Consider the following 18737-nt stretch of genomic DNA (forward strand, 5'->3'; position numbering starts at 1 on the left):
AATGTATGAGACCCTAAATGGAAACTATCTACTCATATCTACAGGATCTGAGGTGATTGCCAGTGAATGGAGTTTTACTTCAGGTTGGCAGTAACATTTAATATTTGTATATATAATACATATATTTTTCAATACATATATTTTTCAATATGTGAAAAGAAACTTTTACTCTCTCTTTGGGATCAAGGTAATTTTACTGTATTTTTGTTTTTCCCCAGTATTTGCACTTTAAATTGACATGGGTTTACCATACAAACTCTTTCCACAAAGGAATATTACACCAAGCATAATAACCCTAAAAATTATGTGCCAGATGTATTCCCTGAACTATTAAAGGTGTTTTGCCTCTGCTTTCAAAAGATACACATTTTTTATACGACCCTGGAGTTGCACAGCAACCCTGTTATGGAGAGCCACTATTATTAGTCTCTCAGATTCAATCCCTGAACACACTGAATAGAAACACTGTGGTGCACTGATTGAAAAATTAAGCAGTTCAGAGTTTCGATTCGATCAAAACCAGAAGAACTACTAAACCTATTATCCAACTACAATATGACGGGTGTTAGGACAAGTGTGTAGCCAGTCAAGAAACTATATGCCTGCTTTCAAGTACATTGGAAACATCTCTTAAGTGGGACTGCAATGATTCTGGTGTGTCCAAGTAAAACATTAGCAATGGTTTTGTGTCTGGCATACACGACATTGATCAAGTTGTGTAAACATCCTGTCCCCGTACTGTCGCTATACTTACTGTATGCACTTTTGTACGTCGCTTTGGATAAAAGCGTCTGCTAAATAAATAACTGTAAATGTAAATATAAACTGACTGGTGGGAGTGGCACCCATTCCCCACTAGGAGGCACTCTTTGTCTTTCGCAATCATATTCTCCTCCTGATAACATGAATGCGGTTGGATCACACAAAAAATGTAAGAAAATAGTTTTATTTTTAGGAAAAAAAAATACAAATCATCACTGCATACACAATCCACACAGGCAGAAAGCTGCACAAACACAAATTATTGCATGTCTCATAGGAAAGTCACACACTCCAAGGTGTCCTGTCAGGACACGCAAGTAACCATGTAGTCTATCAGTCTGAAAAAAGGAAAAAATAACTAAACAGAAAAGTACAAGGATGGTCCATTACTCTGAACAGAAGAAGTTTACACACTTCCTGTAAGGCAGAGAGGCACCTGCTTAAGCAAGCAATCAACAAAATTATACCAATCTTAAAACCATCTGGATCTGAACAGGGCAGCCAGTTTCAACAGAACACTTAGTTTGTACAGCATCATGCCAGTAAAATCAACCACATCATGCATGCAAACCATAATATCAGATCTCATTTGAATAATAAAAAAAAAAACAACTTTCCTTAAACCCCAAAGGGTCAAATGTGAATTCTCTTATAAAGAGAGACTGTCGGGGGGATGAAGTCATATTAAATAAGTTTTATGATGATAACTTTGAATAATGATAAAAAAGAAAATGAGAATATTGGAATGAAAGCCCATTGAGCAGTATTAAGTATTCTGCTATTCTAAGAAGCAGCCACACACGACTGGAAGGGCTCCATGGCTTGAACAGCCAGCAGAGGGCGACAATCACACTTCCTCCTCGCCCACCCCGAAAGCATGATGGGATACCACATACGAAACAACATGCAGGGGAAACTAGGCCTCTTTGAAACACTCTTTCGGTCTAGTTCCAGTGAGCCAACTAAATAAAAATCCATATAATAACCAACAAAACACAAAGGTATTCTTAAATATACAGCCACAAAACACAGTCAAATCAAAATCAAAAGACTTGCTCAAATGTTACAATGTTGTTTAAAATGAATTCAGAACATCAAGCAGACACACAAAAGTGAGGACAGTGTACTGTCTGAATGGGAAACAAAATATGTTGTAAAGACAGTCCAAAATGGTCATGTCTTCTACTATCACTGGTAATACTTAATGGTACCACTAAATTGTAGTGCATACAGTTTCTGTCAAATACTTACTGTACATTTGGTGACATTTTACATGTTCAATATGGGTCATACCATCAGGCAAAAACCAATATAAATACTGTCAATTCTCTGAAAGCAAAAATTTAGAGGATGTTCATAGTCTTCATTTACTAGTATCTGTAAGCCTAAATTGTGCTTGGATCTGAAAGCACACACACTGCTAACCATTAATTATTACTAGAGGTGAAATGCATGAACCAAAGTTGACATGGTTATTGTGAAGAGTATTTATGGCAAGACATTTCTACTAAATTGCCATACAAATATCTGAAATAAAAATTTAAAATACTCTAAAAATTAAACCAAATTAAAATTCTGAACATTTAAAGATGCTCCACCCCCACCAACTAAGCTGAACCACACAGCAGCAGTGTAAAATGACAAAATCAAACACCTCAAAGGAATTAAAATAAGGATAAAATAAAAACCCTAAACTACACTCGCCAAATAATACATAATCTTCCATCCACCCAAAATTCTTCCACTGATGCCATTTGTAAGCTTAAGCCAATATAGTATGCTCTATTTCTACATAATGTATGCCTAAACCCCACAGCAAAATCATAGACTTCCACAGTCACTCATGAGAAACATCACATGGAGAGAAATTAAATACCTGCCAAACACAGCACGTAAACTGTCTGCTTGCACTAGGATTTCACCTGCTAAAAGGGATGAAAAAGCTCTGTGTAATTTAACACTGCTCCCTCCGCTCTAATTAAGAAGTTCCACTGTGCTGATTAAACCACTCCACTCTGGGGCAGTTACCACAGCAACGAGAGAACCAGTCACCCAGCCTTGAGATAATAAGGCAACTGCACACACAGCACCATCCCAGCGTGCACTGCAGATCCAGTCCAGAGGAGAAATACGGTGGCCACTGGTTAGGGCCGTGCCTTGTCTAAACACCGCTCGGCCTTTTTTTGTTTGTTTTTTGTTAAAGACACAAACATTGGACAGGTCAACAGAATAGGCACCAAAAGGCCTCAACCACAGCACCTGACCAGCACTGCTATTGCAGGAAAATAAATAGTGAAAACAAAAACTAGGGTGGGGGAAAAAAAAAAAAAACACAAAACAAGGCTAAAAACATTGCAGAAAACAATGTAAAAACAACGGAAATCATGACCAAAACCACCTTACTTATGCTGATGTGATCTTTACCATCATACACGCAGTTCAAATGTCTGCTATTTTGGTGTAGGGTTTTAAAAGTGGTTATGTTAAAAAAAAAAATAAAAACATTAAAAACATGTGGACACACAAAGAACACTGTGGGACTGACCCTCGTAGCTGCAGTTCTGCATAGAAGAAAGGCGACCTCAGTGAGGGCCCCAAAAACACTGCTCGCGTCCAGCTTCAGATCCATTCGGAGTCCATCGCCTCGGAGGACCCTGGTCTACTCTTTGTCCCTCTGCCACAAACTCCTTCAAGCACGGCAAGCGAGGTTTGGCCCTTCTCAAGCCCCTCGCAAGACCAGGTCATATATCATGAACCACTTGTACTTGTGTGTGTGCAATACAAAAAAAGACCCTCTTCATGTGGTCACATGGCCTCAGCACTCACATTTCAGCAAGAAAGGGCTGTGTGACAGCCAGGTGGGAGGTCCATACCAGCCTAGGCAGTGTGTCATCGGCCTAATTCTGGGGAGGGGGGGGTGTGGGGGCAAAAACCAGGCCTGGAGGAGACCGTAAGCCTGCTGAGCTAAGGGGTAGTTTGGTCCGAGTCAGCTCCTCAGTCGCCCTCACTCGACTGGCGCGTTGCTGGCCTTGACCCCCGCCCTGCCGATCTGCAGCCAGGGCAGCTTGGCGCAGTTCTTGAAGAGCTGCTCGATGGCGATGTGGCGGACGTGGAGCTCCGAGGTCAGGGAGTCCTTCTCCTGAACGGCCACGGTCAACTCCTCGAACACCTCTGCAGGAGCACAGCACACAAACACTGGATCAGAAACACTGGCGATGAGGAACAGCATGCAGACAAACCAGCTAGCAGTCCAGCAAAGATAATGGCCAATCAATGGCACAGAGGCACGCACGCGCGCGCACACACACACACACACGCACACACGCACACACGCACACACGCACACACGCACACACGCACACACAGGTCCATTAATTATTGACAATCAGATATCAGTAAAGACACATAAGCAAGAAAACACAGCGGGGCAAAACTCCAAAGGTGATCAGAGACAGTTCACTCGCACAAGCGATAGCATCTCCTGTAAGCACACAGCACACAAGCCAGTTCAAAGGCAACAGGACACACTGTGTAGGCCATCAACCCACATCTGTTCATCTCCTTATGATGCTCTGCACTCAAGCTCAGAGTAAAAAGAGCCCCTTACTTTGAATCTGGAGAAGCAGTTTCTCGTTCAGTTGGTGAAGCTCCTCCATGCTCATTGTAGCCACTGTTGGTCACAAGAAAAAAAAAAAAAAAGAGCATGGTCACAACACATGAAAGCTAAAAAAAGTACACAACACCTGGACTCTTGCTCCCAGTTACACTCTTGTATGTGACACGTGCAGGAGCTGTTAAGCCGCCCACTCGCTCCAACTGAAACACCTCTTCTTTCTTAAAACATCCTGCATAGCAACGCGCTCATTTTGTGACAGCCAGTGGCATTTGCCGGGAAGCCGTACAAAACTGTCAGTAAAAATTCCTTCTGAGTGCTCCGTGAAAGTTGTCATTTTTTTGTTTAAGTGCGTTCTTTTGTTGCCCTGCGCTCGGCCTTGGTGCTGCGACGAGCTGCACCCAAGGTCACCGTGTGAGTCAGCAGCAGCAGGAGAAAGCTTTTGTTCGCAGTGAAAGACACGCTGTGGAGGAGTTGGGGGGGAGGCTAGGAATGCTGGGAGCACAGGGCCCACGCGTCACGGCCCTGTCGGTCACACCGCAGCGTGGAGGATGGACAGGACTGTGTCCGCGCGTGTTAGCCAGAGAGATCACAGAGAGGAGACAGGGGACCCACTGCGTACAGTGCTCCAGCGCACACAGGCCCCTTCCTAATCTAGCCTCCCAGATATCCCTGCCTTGTGAGAGGATGGGTGGACACACGCAGACATGCGTACACAGTGCTGTGGCCAGCCTGTGTGAAGTGTATCATGTTACTGGATGCCTATAAAGACAAGGAGCATAAAGAAGACTCCCTCCCACCCCCGCAGTCCCTTTCCCCTGTTCCACCCATTCTGTGGCGGGAGAGGCGAGCGGCAGTAAGGCGGGCAAACTCACGCTCTTCTCTGCTGTGGCCCTGGTGTCTGTGCTGTCGGAGGCCTGCTCCGTTGACGCCCTGTGGCTGTGCGCGGTGGACGCTCCGCTTCCCGCTGGCCCACAGGCCGCCCCGGGGGCAGAAGGAGGAGCCCCCGCCGCCCGCCAGGACGCCCAGCCCCAGCTCCTCCGCCGCCTCGCACTCCAGCATGCCCTTGGCGCACTCGGGGAGCCCGGCGGCCGCGCCCTCCGCCCAGCGGGGGGTGTACCGGGGCACCTGGGAGTCCGACTGGGGCAGCAGCTTGCGGTCCCCCTGCTGGCTGTAGCACAGGAGCTGGTGCCTGGCCCCCCGGCGGCCCGACTCGGATGCCGCCTCCCTGTTCTGGGCGTACTGCACGATACGGCTGATCTTCTGGCTCAGGGCGTTCTTCACGCCCTCGTAGGCGCTCCGGGACGCCTTGGCGCGGGACAGCTTCTGGTTGGCGATGAGGTGGTACTTCTCGAAGCAGTCCCTGTGGCCCCGCAGCGACTTCGAATGCAGCAGGCTGGAACTGGCCACACCTGAGGAGGAGAGGAGGGATTAATCACGTGAAACCTTCCTTTCATTCCTCTGACAGGGACCTGGAGGCTACAGTCACAGACGCTGAGGAAAAGAAAAAAAAAGAAATCACACAGTACATGCCCCAAATCCAAATGGCCAAAAATTTGGGAGAGTATGTCAGGCAGATAAGCGTTTTGATGGCCGGGAAAAAGCTGCTTAACATGAAGAGGATTAGCCGCAAAGCCAGCGGCAGAAACCGGACTGCAGATTTATCAGCCTTTAAACTTAAATACCTGGGACACTTTTCAGCATCTACTCTGGGGGTGCGTGCGTGCAGCTGGGGCACCTCACCGCAGTGCCATCCGCACGGGCGCGGGGCTGTCTGCGCCCTCCTTTCAGCAGACAGCAGCCCTCGGGCTGAACCACCGTGCACGGACCACTTGGTTTTTACTGTTCGGTAATTATGAGAGACAAAGCCACCCTTGTTGTTTTTTCACAAACCGCTGAACATTCTAAAGCTTAAACTTCAATATTAAATGGGAGGATTTTTAGCTTGTTAATTAAAAGACGGATCGCTACAGGGTTTCAACCTTTCAGCCAACCCCATTGCACTTTTGAGCAGAAAAGCATGTTTCAACACATCTTGTACAAACTTTAAACAATTTGACTGAATGGATCATCAGTGTAGACATACTTCACATATGCACATTATTTTTATGTAAATTCAACAATATTTTAAAAAGCCTATAACAAAAACAGGTTGAATTTTAAACATTGGGCGAAAGGGCATACTCTGACGACGACAACAACAATAAAAAGCTCTCGTTTGTTGTTTTTTCTGAGTGGGCATGCAGGCTAAAGTCTTATCAGAATCTCGTTGAGCAACAGCGGAAATAAGATTGCTCAATAAATTCACACAGAGTATGCGGATTAGATGGTCATCACAGAGCCTTGCAGATTTCCTCGGAAAGGAAGCAGGAAGGATCACCTGGAATGAACAGGGGAGTGGTTTCTGCTTGGCATTGCAGTCATTCTTCCATGCCTGTTTTACGCATTACTAAAAACAAAACAAAAAATAAAAACAAAAAAATAATTCCATGGAAAATTCATAAGGCGCTGAACTGAAAGTTCAAAATAATCCTGAAAAAATTAGCAGGGCGGAAGAGAGTATGCACCTACGGTGGGCAACGAAACAGCTGCCTGTCTGTTTACAGTTGTCCCACATTTCCATTAGGCATGAATGAAAGCACATTGCCTTGTGAGCAGAAAGGCAGACACGCACAAGTCTGAACTGGTGAGAGCAGTAGGCACCACCACCATATGTTACCACTAGGCCAATGACAGCCAAGGTGTCTTTGGTGACCCCTAATCACTGCTTAACACCATGCAGATGAAAGGCAGAGAGGAAAAACAATCTGGTTGCTGCTCCACTCCACAGCAGGGTGGGGGAAAACCGACCACCGCGAAGGTCGGTGAAGCTAACATACCGCCCGCGTTAAGACGCTGCTGACCATACTAGAGAGCCCTGAAGCAAAACAAGGCTTCATTTATTGATGAGGCAATGCTCTGACCTTAGCACCAGTGAGGAAGTAGCAGAAGCCATAAGCTTTTCAAAGACAGGAAGTACAGCATGAAGGCAAAACTTCCTCAATCATCAAAGCCGTCTGTAAACACCAAGTAGCAGGCAACTTGAAAGAACAAAGCAAAAAAAAATGAAAAAAGGTTTTGCAACTGCAACAGCTGACAAGCCTACTCCCTTACATATGTTAGTCTCAACGACAGGAAAGCATACTTGTCTTAAAGCAATTTCACAGACATTGAAGCAAAGACCTTCAGCAGACCCACAGAAAATTGGGAGCAGCGTGAGCGTGCTTTCCGTAACACTGCACCGAAAGCTCTTCACTTCTGCAAAAGACACAAGCAGTGACCTTGTCACTAACAGCTGACTGTCTCCCTCGTCACCCAAATACTTCTTTGGATGCCAGAAAACCATCTGACAGACCATCTGGCAGGGCTAGGCAGGGCCTCCATCGTGACTGTAATATTGACTGTACCACAGCGCACGGCTTTATCAATATATTTAGCTCTGTAATCAAACCAGCTTCAAGCACATTGCCAGGCTCAACATACGTATCACATTCTGGTGGATAAAAGAGCAACTTGTCTACACTTCTTTGCTGCGTATTAATAGCTACACTTAAATGACAAAGATTCTGATTTGATTGCGATGGAATCTAGCCACTGAGCCGACAGCCGAGAGAACAGCTCTCAGTAATGTTACGGCAGTGGGTTACTGTGGACAAACCCAGGATTCCTTGCACTGATTCCTGTAAATTGGCTCCCTCGCGCGAGCTGGAATTAGGCCATACTCTTCCAAGGTGGCTCTATTCTTAGTGATTCTGAGGCTGTGCCAGGCCGCTGACACAGGCAGGGTGTACTTGGCCTAGCGCTGGCGAGGATTAGTTGTGTAATGTCTCTGGGTAAAAATACCACTTGTCTAACATGGGGCTTGGATGGCACTGGAGCTGCCGCTGACACAAGCCTCAGATCCCTGTGAATGGAGCTCCGAGCCGCCCGCTCTCCGGCCTGCGCCAGGGACCTCAGACCGCCATCACATCTGACAGGGATGACGTGATGACATAAGCCGATCAGGCGTGAACCCTGATTCACACGGTCTCTCGCGGAACGGGGAATCAAACCCAGCCCAGCCCTAGAGCACGGCGCAGTGCCGCCAGCTCATCTGCCAACTGAGGCATGCACGGCACCGTTTCACTGGCTAACGAGCTTAGCCTGTTACTCCATCTCTCTCTCCCTCACTCTCACACACGCAGTACAACCTCCTTTCTGTCCATAAGGAGTGAGGTCATGGCTTCAACCGGCTCAGGGTATTCCAGCGCTCAAAGCTTGTGACAAACAGGTATTTAAGTTCAGAGATCATACGCTTTTTTAGCTTTCTCTCACAGCTCCCATAGCTTCCTCTCACAGCACGCATGTCATGATTTTTAAATTTTCCTCTTTTTTCTATAATTGAAAGTTACAACACTGTTAACTACCAGAATCACCCATTTACACACCTAAGTACTGTCAGATAAATATGTCCATCATTCACCCTAATCCTGATCTCTATTTGTAGAACACAGACGAGCTTTACTCTTTAAGGCCAGTGGTTGCTGTCATGGAAACCTTTATCTTATCATATGTGATCTATGCCATTTCTCTTTTCCTTATTTACTCAATCTAACCTTGTTAGACATTCTACCATTAACCACTTTCCTTTCAGTCAAAACAGCAGCCGATACTGGTCGCTGTTTTTTCCCCTGTCTGTACATGCACAGGAATGAACACTAATGCAATAATGCTATTACAAGCGCACCAGAGCAACATGAGAAGCTTGCTTGCGCAAGACCGTTAAGCATTTCCTTGACGTTTGCTTTGAAGGCCTTGCCATGTTTACTCTCTCTGCTTGTGTGTGTCTGCTGCGCTTGCGAGCCAGAGACATTCGGTCCCTTCCACAACAGGGAGCACAGTGGCACAGGGTCACACCGTGGGCTGTGGGACATGCCCAAATACACCTCTCACTGCTGTAACTGGACACCGATCAATGCCTGCTAGAGGAACCCCGGGGAGTGCACAGAACTCTCACATGTGCACCTTCGCTGCCTATTTTTAGGGTCATGCTGCAAACAACTTTCAGGTTAGCTTCTAACACATTGAAATATTCCATACGTGTCATGGGAGTAATTCTTTCCAAATGGCTTTGTAGCGAAGGGCGAGAGCAGTCACCCCACCCGGCCTCGAACCTGGGTCTACGGGGTACCAAACCTGCATATCGAACGCAACGCCAAAGAGCCAGGCTCGTTGGGATGGCAATCAGAGCGCATACTCAGCCGCAGTGACAGCACTCTGTCACAGGCTGCATTTAACAGCAGCCATAACCACTTTTATGCTGGATGTGTGGAGCCTGCCATAGAGTGAACGGAGAAGCCATTCCGATCTCGACAACAGCAACGTCAGCTTTCCCCTTTTTCCGCGCCTGTTAAAATTCTTGTCCCTGAGCTATGGCATTTCACAGTGAGGTGAGGGCCAACGCACAGCGCCCCATCCATCCCCGGGGTCAAGAGTTCACAAACAATGCGCACACCACAGCAAACACAATGTGCGCAGGCCCGGCAAAGCAGGGGCCTGAATAGCTACGCCTGTTTCTGGTGCGTGCTCCAAAACACGGCCTCCTTGCTGCCGGGCTCTCTCTCTCTCTCTCGCCGCGCTGTCCCGGATCAGTAACTCAGCAGAAATTCCATCGACGTTACATAATCGGAATATTGCCATTCCGGTAGCGGCTGACCGCTTTCTAGCATCGGCGAGTCTGGTCGCATTACGTCTAAACCAATGATGAGCCGACGCTGCCTTCTGAGCCTTCATACTGACCTTTTTTTTGGAGTGAGTGTGTGTTTGGGGGGGGTGGGGGGGTTAGGAGATCCAGTTGTTAACTAAAGTTGTTATTCTTCTGGCCCCATGCGGTAAAGCAGGAACTAGGAGATGCAGTGTGAGAATAGCACTCAGCTCCCCAAAGATCCAATGCACAAGGGCACTGCTGGTTTCAAGGAGAAACCCACAGGTAGTTCATGGGGAAAGGACACGCGTGCTCTCCCATTTTTTCCCCGTGTTTAGCTTCGGACTTCACGTTCTGCTGGTTTCCACCCCCGAGGCTGGCTGTAACACTGTCACGTTCCACCCTGAGAGGGGCTGTCAAATGGAGTGAAGCGTTATGGGAGCCGTGGTTTACGCACCACACGTGGCCAATAGCCTTGTCTAGCATGTCTTATCTCGCCCAAAACTTCTGTCACGGCTTTGCGTGGCTGTCCAGAATGCCAGCAGATTACTGTGTGGGATGCCAGCAGCGAAGCGCCATGATGTCTTGCATGGTGGCGCTGGGAAAGACTGCCAAACTGTTAAGACTTTCATTACTGAGAAAGACTGACTCCCCATGTTAGTCATATCCTGAGCAAGGGGGTCTTTCACTGGTACTCGTCTTAGCACCGCTCTGGTCAGTAGCGTGACAGCAGTTGCGGTTTGTTAAAAAGAGGCTGACGCAGAGCGAAAGGACAGGATGTCGAGTGCAGCTCGACCTGGGCATTCCAAGCGCCCAGCAAAGCCAGCGGCGCACCTGGGCTGCTGGGCTGTCATAACCACAGCACAAGTACCAACAGTTCAGTTCTCCGAAGCGCCCAGCCAGCAACGTCCCCGCGCTGCAGCTGGCGCAGGAAGCTTAATGACGGCGGAAACACCCATTCTTGAGGCTGCAGTGTAAAAATAGCTGCCGCTCTTCTAACAACCGACAATTAAGGAGGGCCGAAACGCTGCCCTGTCTCCAGCAGACCTTTCTGCAGACCCAGGAAGAGGAGAAAACAGGCCCCATGAAGCGTGTAGAGCACTTCCTGTGGTCTCAAAAAACCGTTACCGCTCGCCCTCATTACGCCCTCCGAAACAGCAGCTGTAGCTCACCGCCAGCTGCCGTGTTTCAGCCCTTTGGACGGTCAATAATTCAATTACCTCAGAACAGCAGAAACAAAAGCCCCAATCCGCGCCAGTGTATCACCCTCCCTTTCAGGACAGGTTATCGGCGGGACCTGTGGTAGTCAGAGCGCTGAGAGGCTGGTGCTGCTGTGTGAGCGTGGAGCAGTAAACATGCAGGTCTGAACACACCGCTTCAGCGAGCCACCGGGCCGGGGGGCTGGGTGGGCATTAAGGGGAAATGAACGCCTCTGGGCTCTGCTGAGGCTGCAGGCCAGGCCCTCCCTCTAACCGTAACAATGCGAGCTGCGGTATTCATTCGGCAAGATGCACGCCGCTGACATGAATCATCCTCATGTTCAGACATGCACCGTTTCAGGCCGCAGCTACAGACGGCCAAAGAGGAAGCCTCGTTTTCTTTTTGCTTTTTTTTTTTTTTTTTAAAACTTTTTCTTTTTCCTGGCTTCTCTTTTAAGCATCCACTGCTGCTCAGCACGCCGTAGCGATGAATATTCATTCATATGGAATATGCACTCGGCGAGGACTCTGCTTCCACATGACTCGTTGAGAACCGACGGGCAGAGAACATTCTTTTGTTCGAACCGTAAGTGCGATGCTGATGCTGTCTGGATGGGAAAGCCCCGAGCCAGGCCAGGAGACACAGCTGACTGCACAGAGATTCACCCCATCCCCCATGCCCCGGACTCCATCGCCGCGGCTTCTACAAGAATCCAATTCCCCCTGTTGCGTAACTCTCCTCTCCTGCCCAGAATTCAGGCATGAAGGGGAGAGAGGACTAGAAATGCATCACAAGTCCAGTGTTGACACTAGACCGGCTTTGGCAGCGCCTCAAGGTGGCTGTGGTTGTGTAGAGTTTACTTTACACCCTGGGTCGAGCTCAGCCAGGGCCGGAAATGTGGCCACAGCTCTCTCGCTGACTCTTCCCATGAAAGAAAGGGCGCAGAAAAGAAACCCCTGCGCTTCTGCAGAAAACATTAGCTGCAAAACGGAAGGAGAGGCAAGGGAAATTAATTGGAGCGCTACCGTTTGTACTGTAATGAACAGCGTTTTGCCCTCCGCTCACGAATGCAAAGAGGTCTGTAATAGCTGCGTTCAGTAGAGGTGCTGATTAGATGATCTGTTCTGCAGGTGTGCTGCCTGCTTTTCAGACAGAAACATGCACTTAAACACTGCTGTTTATTTCCGAGCAGGGCCAGTGCGTACTCACGTGCAGCTGGGGAATGGAAGCGTACGGCTACACTCCAGCTTATGTAAGCGCCTGATTTCCTCTAATGAGCATATTTAAGCCTACTTCTAATTAATTCAGTATTGAAAAAAAACTGCTCTTGAATGCTTTTTATGTGACACAATAAATTAACCTCACAAGCGTTACGTAGAATCTGAGTATGGCAGCAGTAATCAATGAAGACAGAATCATTTTGCCCTCAGGTTCCATGTTTCATTATTTTTTAAGTTAGCTTCCACACAGAAATTTTAAATTTGCTAGCGCTTCTCTGCTGTACAACTAAAATCACTGAACAGCTCAGAGCCAGCACAACATGAGGCCAGGTACACCTGAATGGGGCCAGTAAGTGAGAACAAGGCCAAAAAAAAAAACAAGTGGAAAACACCAGATGCATTCATTCCACATTCACAGTAAAGTCCCTTGGCATGCTTCTGCCCATAATACACTGTCACCACAGACTTTACGGCATGCGCTGTGCTGCTTAGAATTCACTTTGAGGTCTACAGCTTCCCCTAATGCGCACCATTAACAAAGGGATGCTGCGCCGCATTCCTTCAAAAGGGAGGCAGTTTAACAGCGCATACGTGAGACAAATGCGAATGCGATTCTAATTTAATCCCCGAAGAGCCGCCGCTTCCGTTCAAACGGGCCGTCATTAATTAACGGCGGAAAAGCGGCACTTCAAACGCAGCCCGCTGGAGTGCGGTGTCAAGTCTGAGAGCGGAGAGAGCCCCGTCCTCGTGGATGACAAAAGGGAGAGGGGGGGGGGGGGGGGGGGGCTGTCTGGCCTTGCAGCCCTCAGCTCAGCAGAGGGAGTGGGCACGGTGCAGCCAGTGACCAGCGACTGACCAGGCCTGCCCAGGCGGCAACAGGAGGACGCCGGACAAGGCAAGTCCCCATTCGAAAGAGACGCTCATCTCCTTAGCTTATGATATCCTATTCACCCCTCCGGTGCCTTAACATAGAGGACTGAGCATGCCAGACTGGCGAAAATTCGCTATACAGAACAGACCCACCTGGACCATCAGCCTGAGACACCCAGAACCCCAAGCTACAATACCTGCAATGGTGTCAGGAACCCTCTAGCGCAGCGTTTCTCGGTCCTACTCCTGGAAGCCCACTGTCCTGCGTATCTTCCATCTATCCTTGCTCCAAACACACCTGATTGAAATTAGTGTGCATGCTCTTGATTAAATCAGGTGTGCTCAGCTAATTAAAAGTGCCACTGATGAGTTCAGTCAGGTAGGTAGAGCAGGGAAAGATGGAAAGAAAAAGGAAAGAAAACTCTAGCGGATCAAAAGCTATCAATACAACCAAAAAGTGGCTCAAAGGTTACGCTACTTCAAGCCTTGCTAAAAACATACTGCCAAGGAATCTCTGAGGTGCCACTTTAGCCAGCCCCTGCCTGGACTTCTAATCAGGGAGTGCCTGCCTCGAGGGCAGACTGGATCAAGGGCAGTCCGCGGTGCTGGAGGCTCATGTCTCATGCCGCGGACTTCCTGCAACACCCATGCAATACAATGCCTCTGCCTCCATGAGCCGCAGAGCAATTCGGCTTTACGCATCTGCTCAAATCACATTAATATTCAAATTCAGTACGCACGCACACCAAAGGAAACAGGAAATTTTGTATGTGTATAGGCAATCATACATTCAGCATTGCAGATGACTTCTACTTGATATGTAGCACCTAAAAAACACATAGTATTTAAAGTAAATGACTCATATTCACTTTGATGAAGTTCTCTTTTTGTAAGCAAAAACTCACTTTTCATCTTGCAATTTGAGACTATAATAAAATAATAAAACAGTGTAACAGTGAGTTAGATAACAAAATGCACACATAAAGCAGCAGCATCAAAGCAGTCATGGTCATTATAGATTCCTTTGAAATTCAAGCAGATTGACCTGAATGTATGTGAAGGGCACATCCATAACATGTAAACCAGCAGCTGTTAGCGGTACATAAACATGGAGCAAATCTGTCTGGGATGCTTTCCTAGTAAACTGAAAAAAACACAGCAGAAGACGCTCCAAAGCTTTTTAATATTGCACATCCAGTCTGTGGACTTCCCAAAGGACAGGTGTTTGGGAATAATACTTTGGCTGACAGTAAGAAAAACTTTACACAAAAATGGTTATTGAGTGAAGCACCACTTGCTTGCAGTAACCCCAATGGCAACCGACTGTTTTCTTGGGAAAAAAATTAAGTTTTAAAACATTTATTAGAAAAAAAAACACACACACACACATAGTGCCAAACTGTCTGTGCGTGGCTGTGTGAATGCGTAAACCAAACCACCATTCGATTCGAGTCTTACCTTCAATGCTCAGCTCGAAACAGACGTGGCAGAAAGACAAGGTCTCCGTGTCTGTCTCCAGTTTACAGACACTGCAAATGTTGTCATCGTTCAGGTCAATGTTCACAAACTCCTCTTCTTCATTCATGGTGCCTCTGAGAACAAGGAGACAAAAAGAAGAAAGAAGGCAAAGGCCATGAACCACTTGTAGAACCACTGGGAGAACTAATGCAGGCTAAAGAGCTAGTTTACCTTATAAAATATCATTAAGGATATTAACATGCACCTCCTTCGGTGTTTTCGAACAGCAAACACTTTGTATGATTCACATTTCTCTCAAACAAGTGTACTTCCCAACACTAAACAAAGAATGTTTGAAGAAAAAGTCACGTAAAAAAGTATTTTTATAATATTATGTTCACACACATCTTATGAGAGAATGCTTATTTTTTTCCTGAAGGCAGTCCTTGAATCTGCCTTTAGCTGTAGATTTACCCAATGCACACACATCTGAAATCCAGGAGAGGACCTGTTTCGCTCACTTGTCTAAACAAGCATGTTAATCTGCCTATTGTCATAACAGTCTCCATCTCTGTGGTACCATGAATCATGCGTAGTCTTTCAGCCTTTCCTTTATTAACATGGCAGGTCACCTTTGAAAGCAGGGAACATGTGGAAGACTGTATTTTCAGTTCAGAATTTATTTACTGTGGCTGACTGTTAAAATATCTCTGGCCAAAACCTGACACATTGGCAGAAGTCTTTGTAAGAGGACAGCTACTTGAGTCATACCACTTAATTAACATTACAAATATTAAGAAAGTGGTTGTTAATTCCACAATACTTGTGTGGATAGTTTTTTCCTGTAATGTATACATGTTACAAAGAGGTTGCGCTGCATGGTTTATACACCCCAACCACAATGTGCTTTTTTAACCTTTAACCTTTAAAAACAAATTTAAGCAAGTGCTACTATTTATATAACATTATGAGCTGAGTGGTCCATAAGATTAACAAGATATTGTGTACATAAAAAGGCAATACTTTTTAGGATCTGTTACCCAGCATTAAGCAGAAAGGTCAGTCTCTGGGCAGGAGAGGTGCCTAGGCTGTTTGTACAGCCTGAGGGTGTCTTACTTGTGAAAGGTTCTTCACAAGTCCTCAAAAGTGGGGAAAAAGGTCATGTGTCCTGTGTACTTGCAAGTAAATCTACTTGCTTATCCAAAATTACATAAGGTTCTTCACCTTTGGAACGTCACTGCTAAGTGAATTATTTCATCAGAATCCATGCGGGATAAGTCAGTATTCTTCCCAGTAAGTTTTATTATCCTAGCCTAACATTACGCAACAAACAAAATAATGGAACTGACTGGCAACAGCCACCAAGGGCATCATTTACTTCATCACTGCATGGCGTTACCAAACATTTTGTAACTTTTATGTCAATAAATTTTACTGAAATACATAATCTTGCACAGAGGCCCATGCAAAACATGTACTACAATCTCGTATCATTAGCAAGCAGGTTTTGTCACATCACCTTACCCTCAGTATTACTGAAGCCTGGCAGCACACACACAGAAAACAAGACGAAGTTAAAAACCTTCCTTTCAATGAGTTAATTCACGCTATTTAACATTTGAACAGTAAAAAGAGAATCTTGTAACTGATGAGAGCCCCCACATGACTGCAGCTCAACACTGACATTATTCCACTCCGGGGGACAGCAGGGTATGATGCATCCCTTGCAAAAGCCTGATCTCTGACAGAGGCTCCTTTCTGCAGCCTGAGTGTGAGGCTACAGCTGTACTGAGAAGAGAAACATTATTAGCTCGTTTCTCCTCATGGCTCCAGACAACATCGGGCCTGAGGCTCTGCAAAGGGGAAGAGCCCAGGGATAAAGTCAGTCGGGAATAAAGCGCTCAAGCTAAACTGACAACACCCTTTCTGAAGCCACCACTGATGATGACACCTGAAAGGGAGTTAGCACGCCAGCCAATCATCTTTCTACAGCTGAAAAGGGTCACTCCATTTGCCCGGGTGGCCACTGCTGACCTAGGAAAGCCAGTTTGTGAAGACATCAGGGGTTTTTGTCACAGCTGAATTTCATCAAAAATGGTGGCTTGGCTGTGAGTTGGGAGTTTTCCAAAAACAAATCAAACAAAACTGACCTTCCTCCATCCAACTGAACCAGCTCAATCATATTCACATTTTGAGAATGGATAATATTCATATATCCAAGCACCAACTCTTGCCAAATGCAGCAGGGAGAAGTGAGAAGATGTGTTGTGCACTTGGACTACGTCACACTTCCACAGCACATTGGCTATCATAGTCTACTTGTTGAATATCCTTAATAACCTACCCCATCATCATGGGCAATATCTCCACAGCTACAACAGGTTCCATTCGGAACTTCTGTATGCTCATAGAACAAAACACAGAAATAATTTTAACTAACTTCAAGTTTAATAGTCGTAAACTTTCGTCCAGCCTCAAAGGCCTACAATATGTATGGACACAGTAAGCGCTTCAATGACACCACGAGTATGACTGCCAATTCTGAAGGACACAAATTAAAGAATCTGAAACGACGGCTACGGTTAAGGGCAAAAAAGCGTACTTCAGCTTACCACATCTTAATAATCATTTTACGAGATGAATAGGACATTTCAGCTATGTTCGAACAGCGACATGACAAATGTGTGTCAGCTGAAAATCTCATGCCAAAGTCGGTCCCGTTTCACAGGGAATTGCTCGAGTATTTCTTTGAAACTCGCTCTGAAATAACACATGCAGTTAGCCCGCTTGCACTGTTGCTGGATACCTAGCTAGACATCTTTGATACCTGAAGTGTTCGCTAGGATTACAACACAACTGTAGTTAACAGCGACGCAGACATTTTTTCAACAGGGCTACTAAATCTAAAGCACAAATAAAGTGTCTACTCAACTGTTTAAGCGTAGTGGCTGGCTAGCTCGTGTTAGCAACCTAAACTTCCGACGAAACGGTATTAGCTAGCTATCGACAACGCTAGACAGTCGACAATAGCTATCTAGTTAGCGTACTGTCCCTCGGCTTCAGTTTTTGAAATATCAGGTCATCTGGAGCCAGCCCAACGAATTGCCAAACTGTTAGCTTATTGATACATAACGCAGTGTTAAAGTAGTCTCACGGTAGCGAAAACCAATTTCAAACCAGTACTGCTCAAAGCCATCACTGACGATCTAACTGCAGCGATTTTAAGAAGCAGATGGGACGTAGCTGGCTAGTAAACAACCGTGAAACTTCTGTATTTAAAGTTAGATAACGTTAACTAAGTTATCTGTATATGGCATGGGTGCTTCCTAGCTGGTCAAGGCTAATAAACCAGATCTTTAAAACTGAGAGTAGCTAAATAGTTACCAAAATAACCACCCAACGATACTCACTAGGGAAAGTCCATTTCCACCCATAGACAGTTTACATTACCTAGTCTAGATGTACCGCTAGTTGTAGAACTGTGAAGCAAGTTCACCATATCTCTCCATTGTTGGCTAAGGTTGGTTTAGGAGGGCAGCTAGCAAACAGCTAAAGACCGTTAGCTATTTAGCCCAAAGGGGTCAACATAGTTTCCCAAATTGTTTCATTATTTAGCAAGCCATCTACCGTTTCGTCCAAGTTAAAGCTATACAGACACCAACCATTAAGACAAACTGCCGACGTAAGACTTACCTTATCCCCACGGCAATTCAGCCTACTGACAACGCTTAACCAAACGTGATAAAAATACCTAGTCAGTTAGCTATCTAAAGGTACTCGTCCCCACACCACGTTCTGGAGTCGCGGTACTTCTTTGGCGCAACGTTACAAAGCAGTGTACACACTGGGGGTGGAAAAAAAATCCCTATTTTGGAACGAACCAACGTGTCAC

At 46.2% G+C, this 18737-nt stretch overlaps 1 protein-coding gene across 1 annotated transcript; it reads right to left on the minus strand.

Moving 5' to 3' along the window:
- Positions 1 to 2363: 2363 nt before the first annotated feature.
- Positions 2364 to 18656, minus strand: c3h21orf91 (chromosome 3 C21orf91 homolog). The gene is made up of 5 exons (XM_036524894.1): positions 18539 to 18656; positions 14846 to 14979; positions 5251 to 5787; positions 4370 to 4432; positions 2364 to 3933 (listed from the first exon to the last, which is right to left on the minus strand). The coding sequence occupies exons 2-5, from the start codon at positions 14970 to 14972 to the stop codon at positions 3767 to 3769; spliced, it is 894 nt and encodes a 297-aa protein (XP_036380787.1). The 5' UTR covers positions 14973 to 14979; positions 18539 to 18656; the 3' UTR covers positions 2364 to 3766.
- Positions 18657 to 18737: the final 81 nt, after the last annotated feature.

This window comes from Megalops cyprinoides, chromosome 3 (genome assembly GCF_013368585.1).
Source record: "Megalops cyprinoides isolate fMegCyp1 chromosome 3, fMegCyp1.pri, whole genome shotgun sequence".
Classification (NCBI taxonomy): Eukaryota; Metazoa; Chordata; class Actinopteri; order Elopiformes; family Megalopidae; genus Megalops; species Megalops cyprinoides.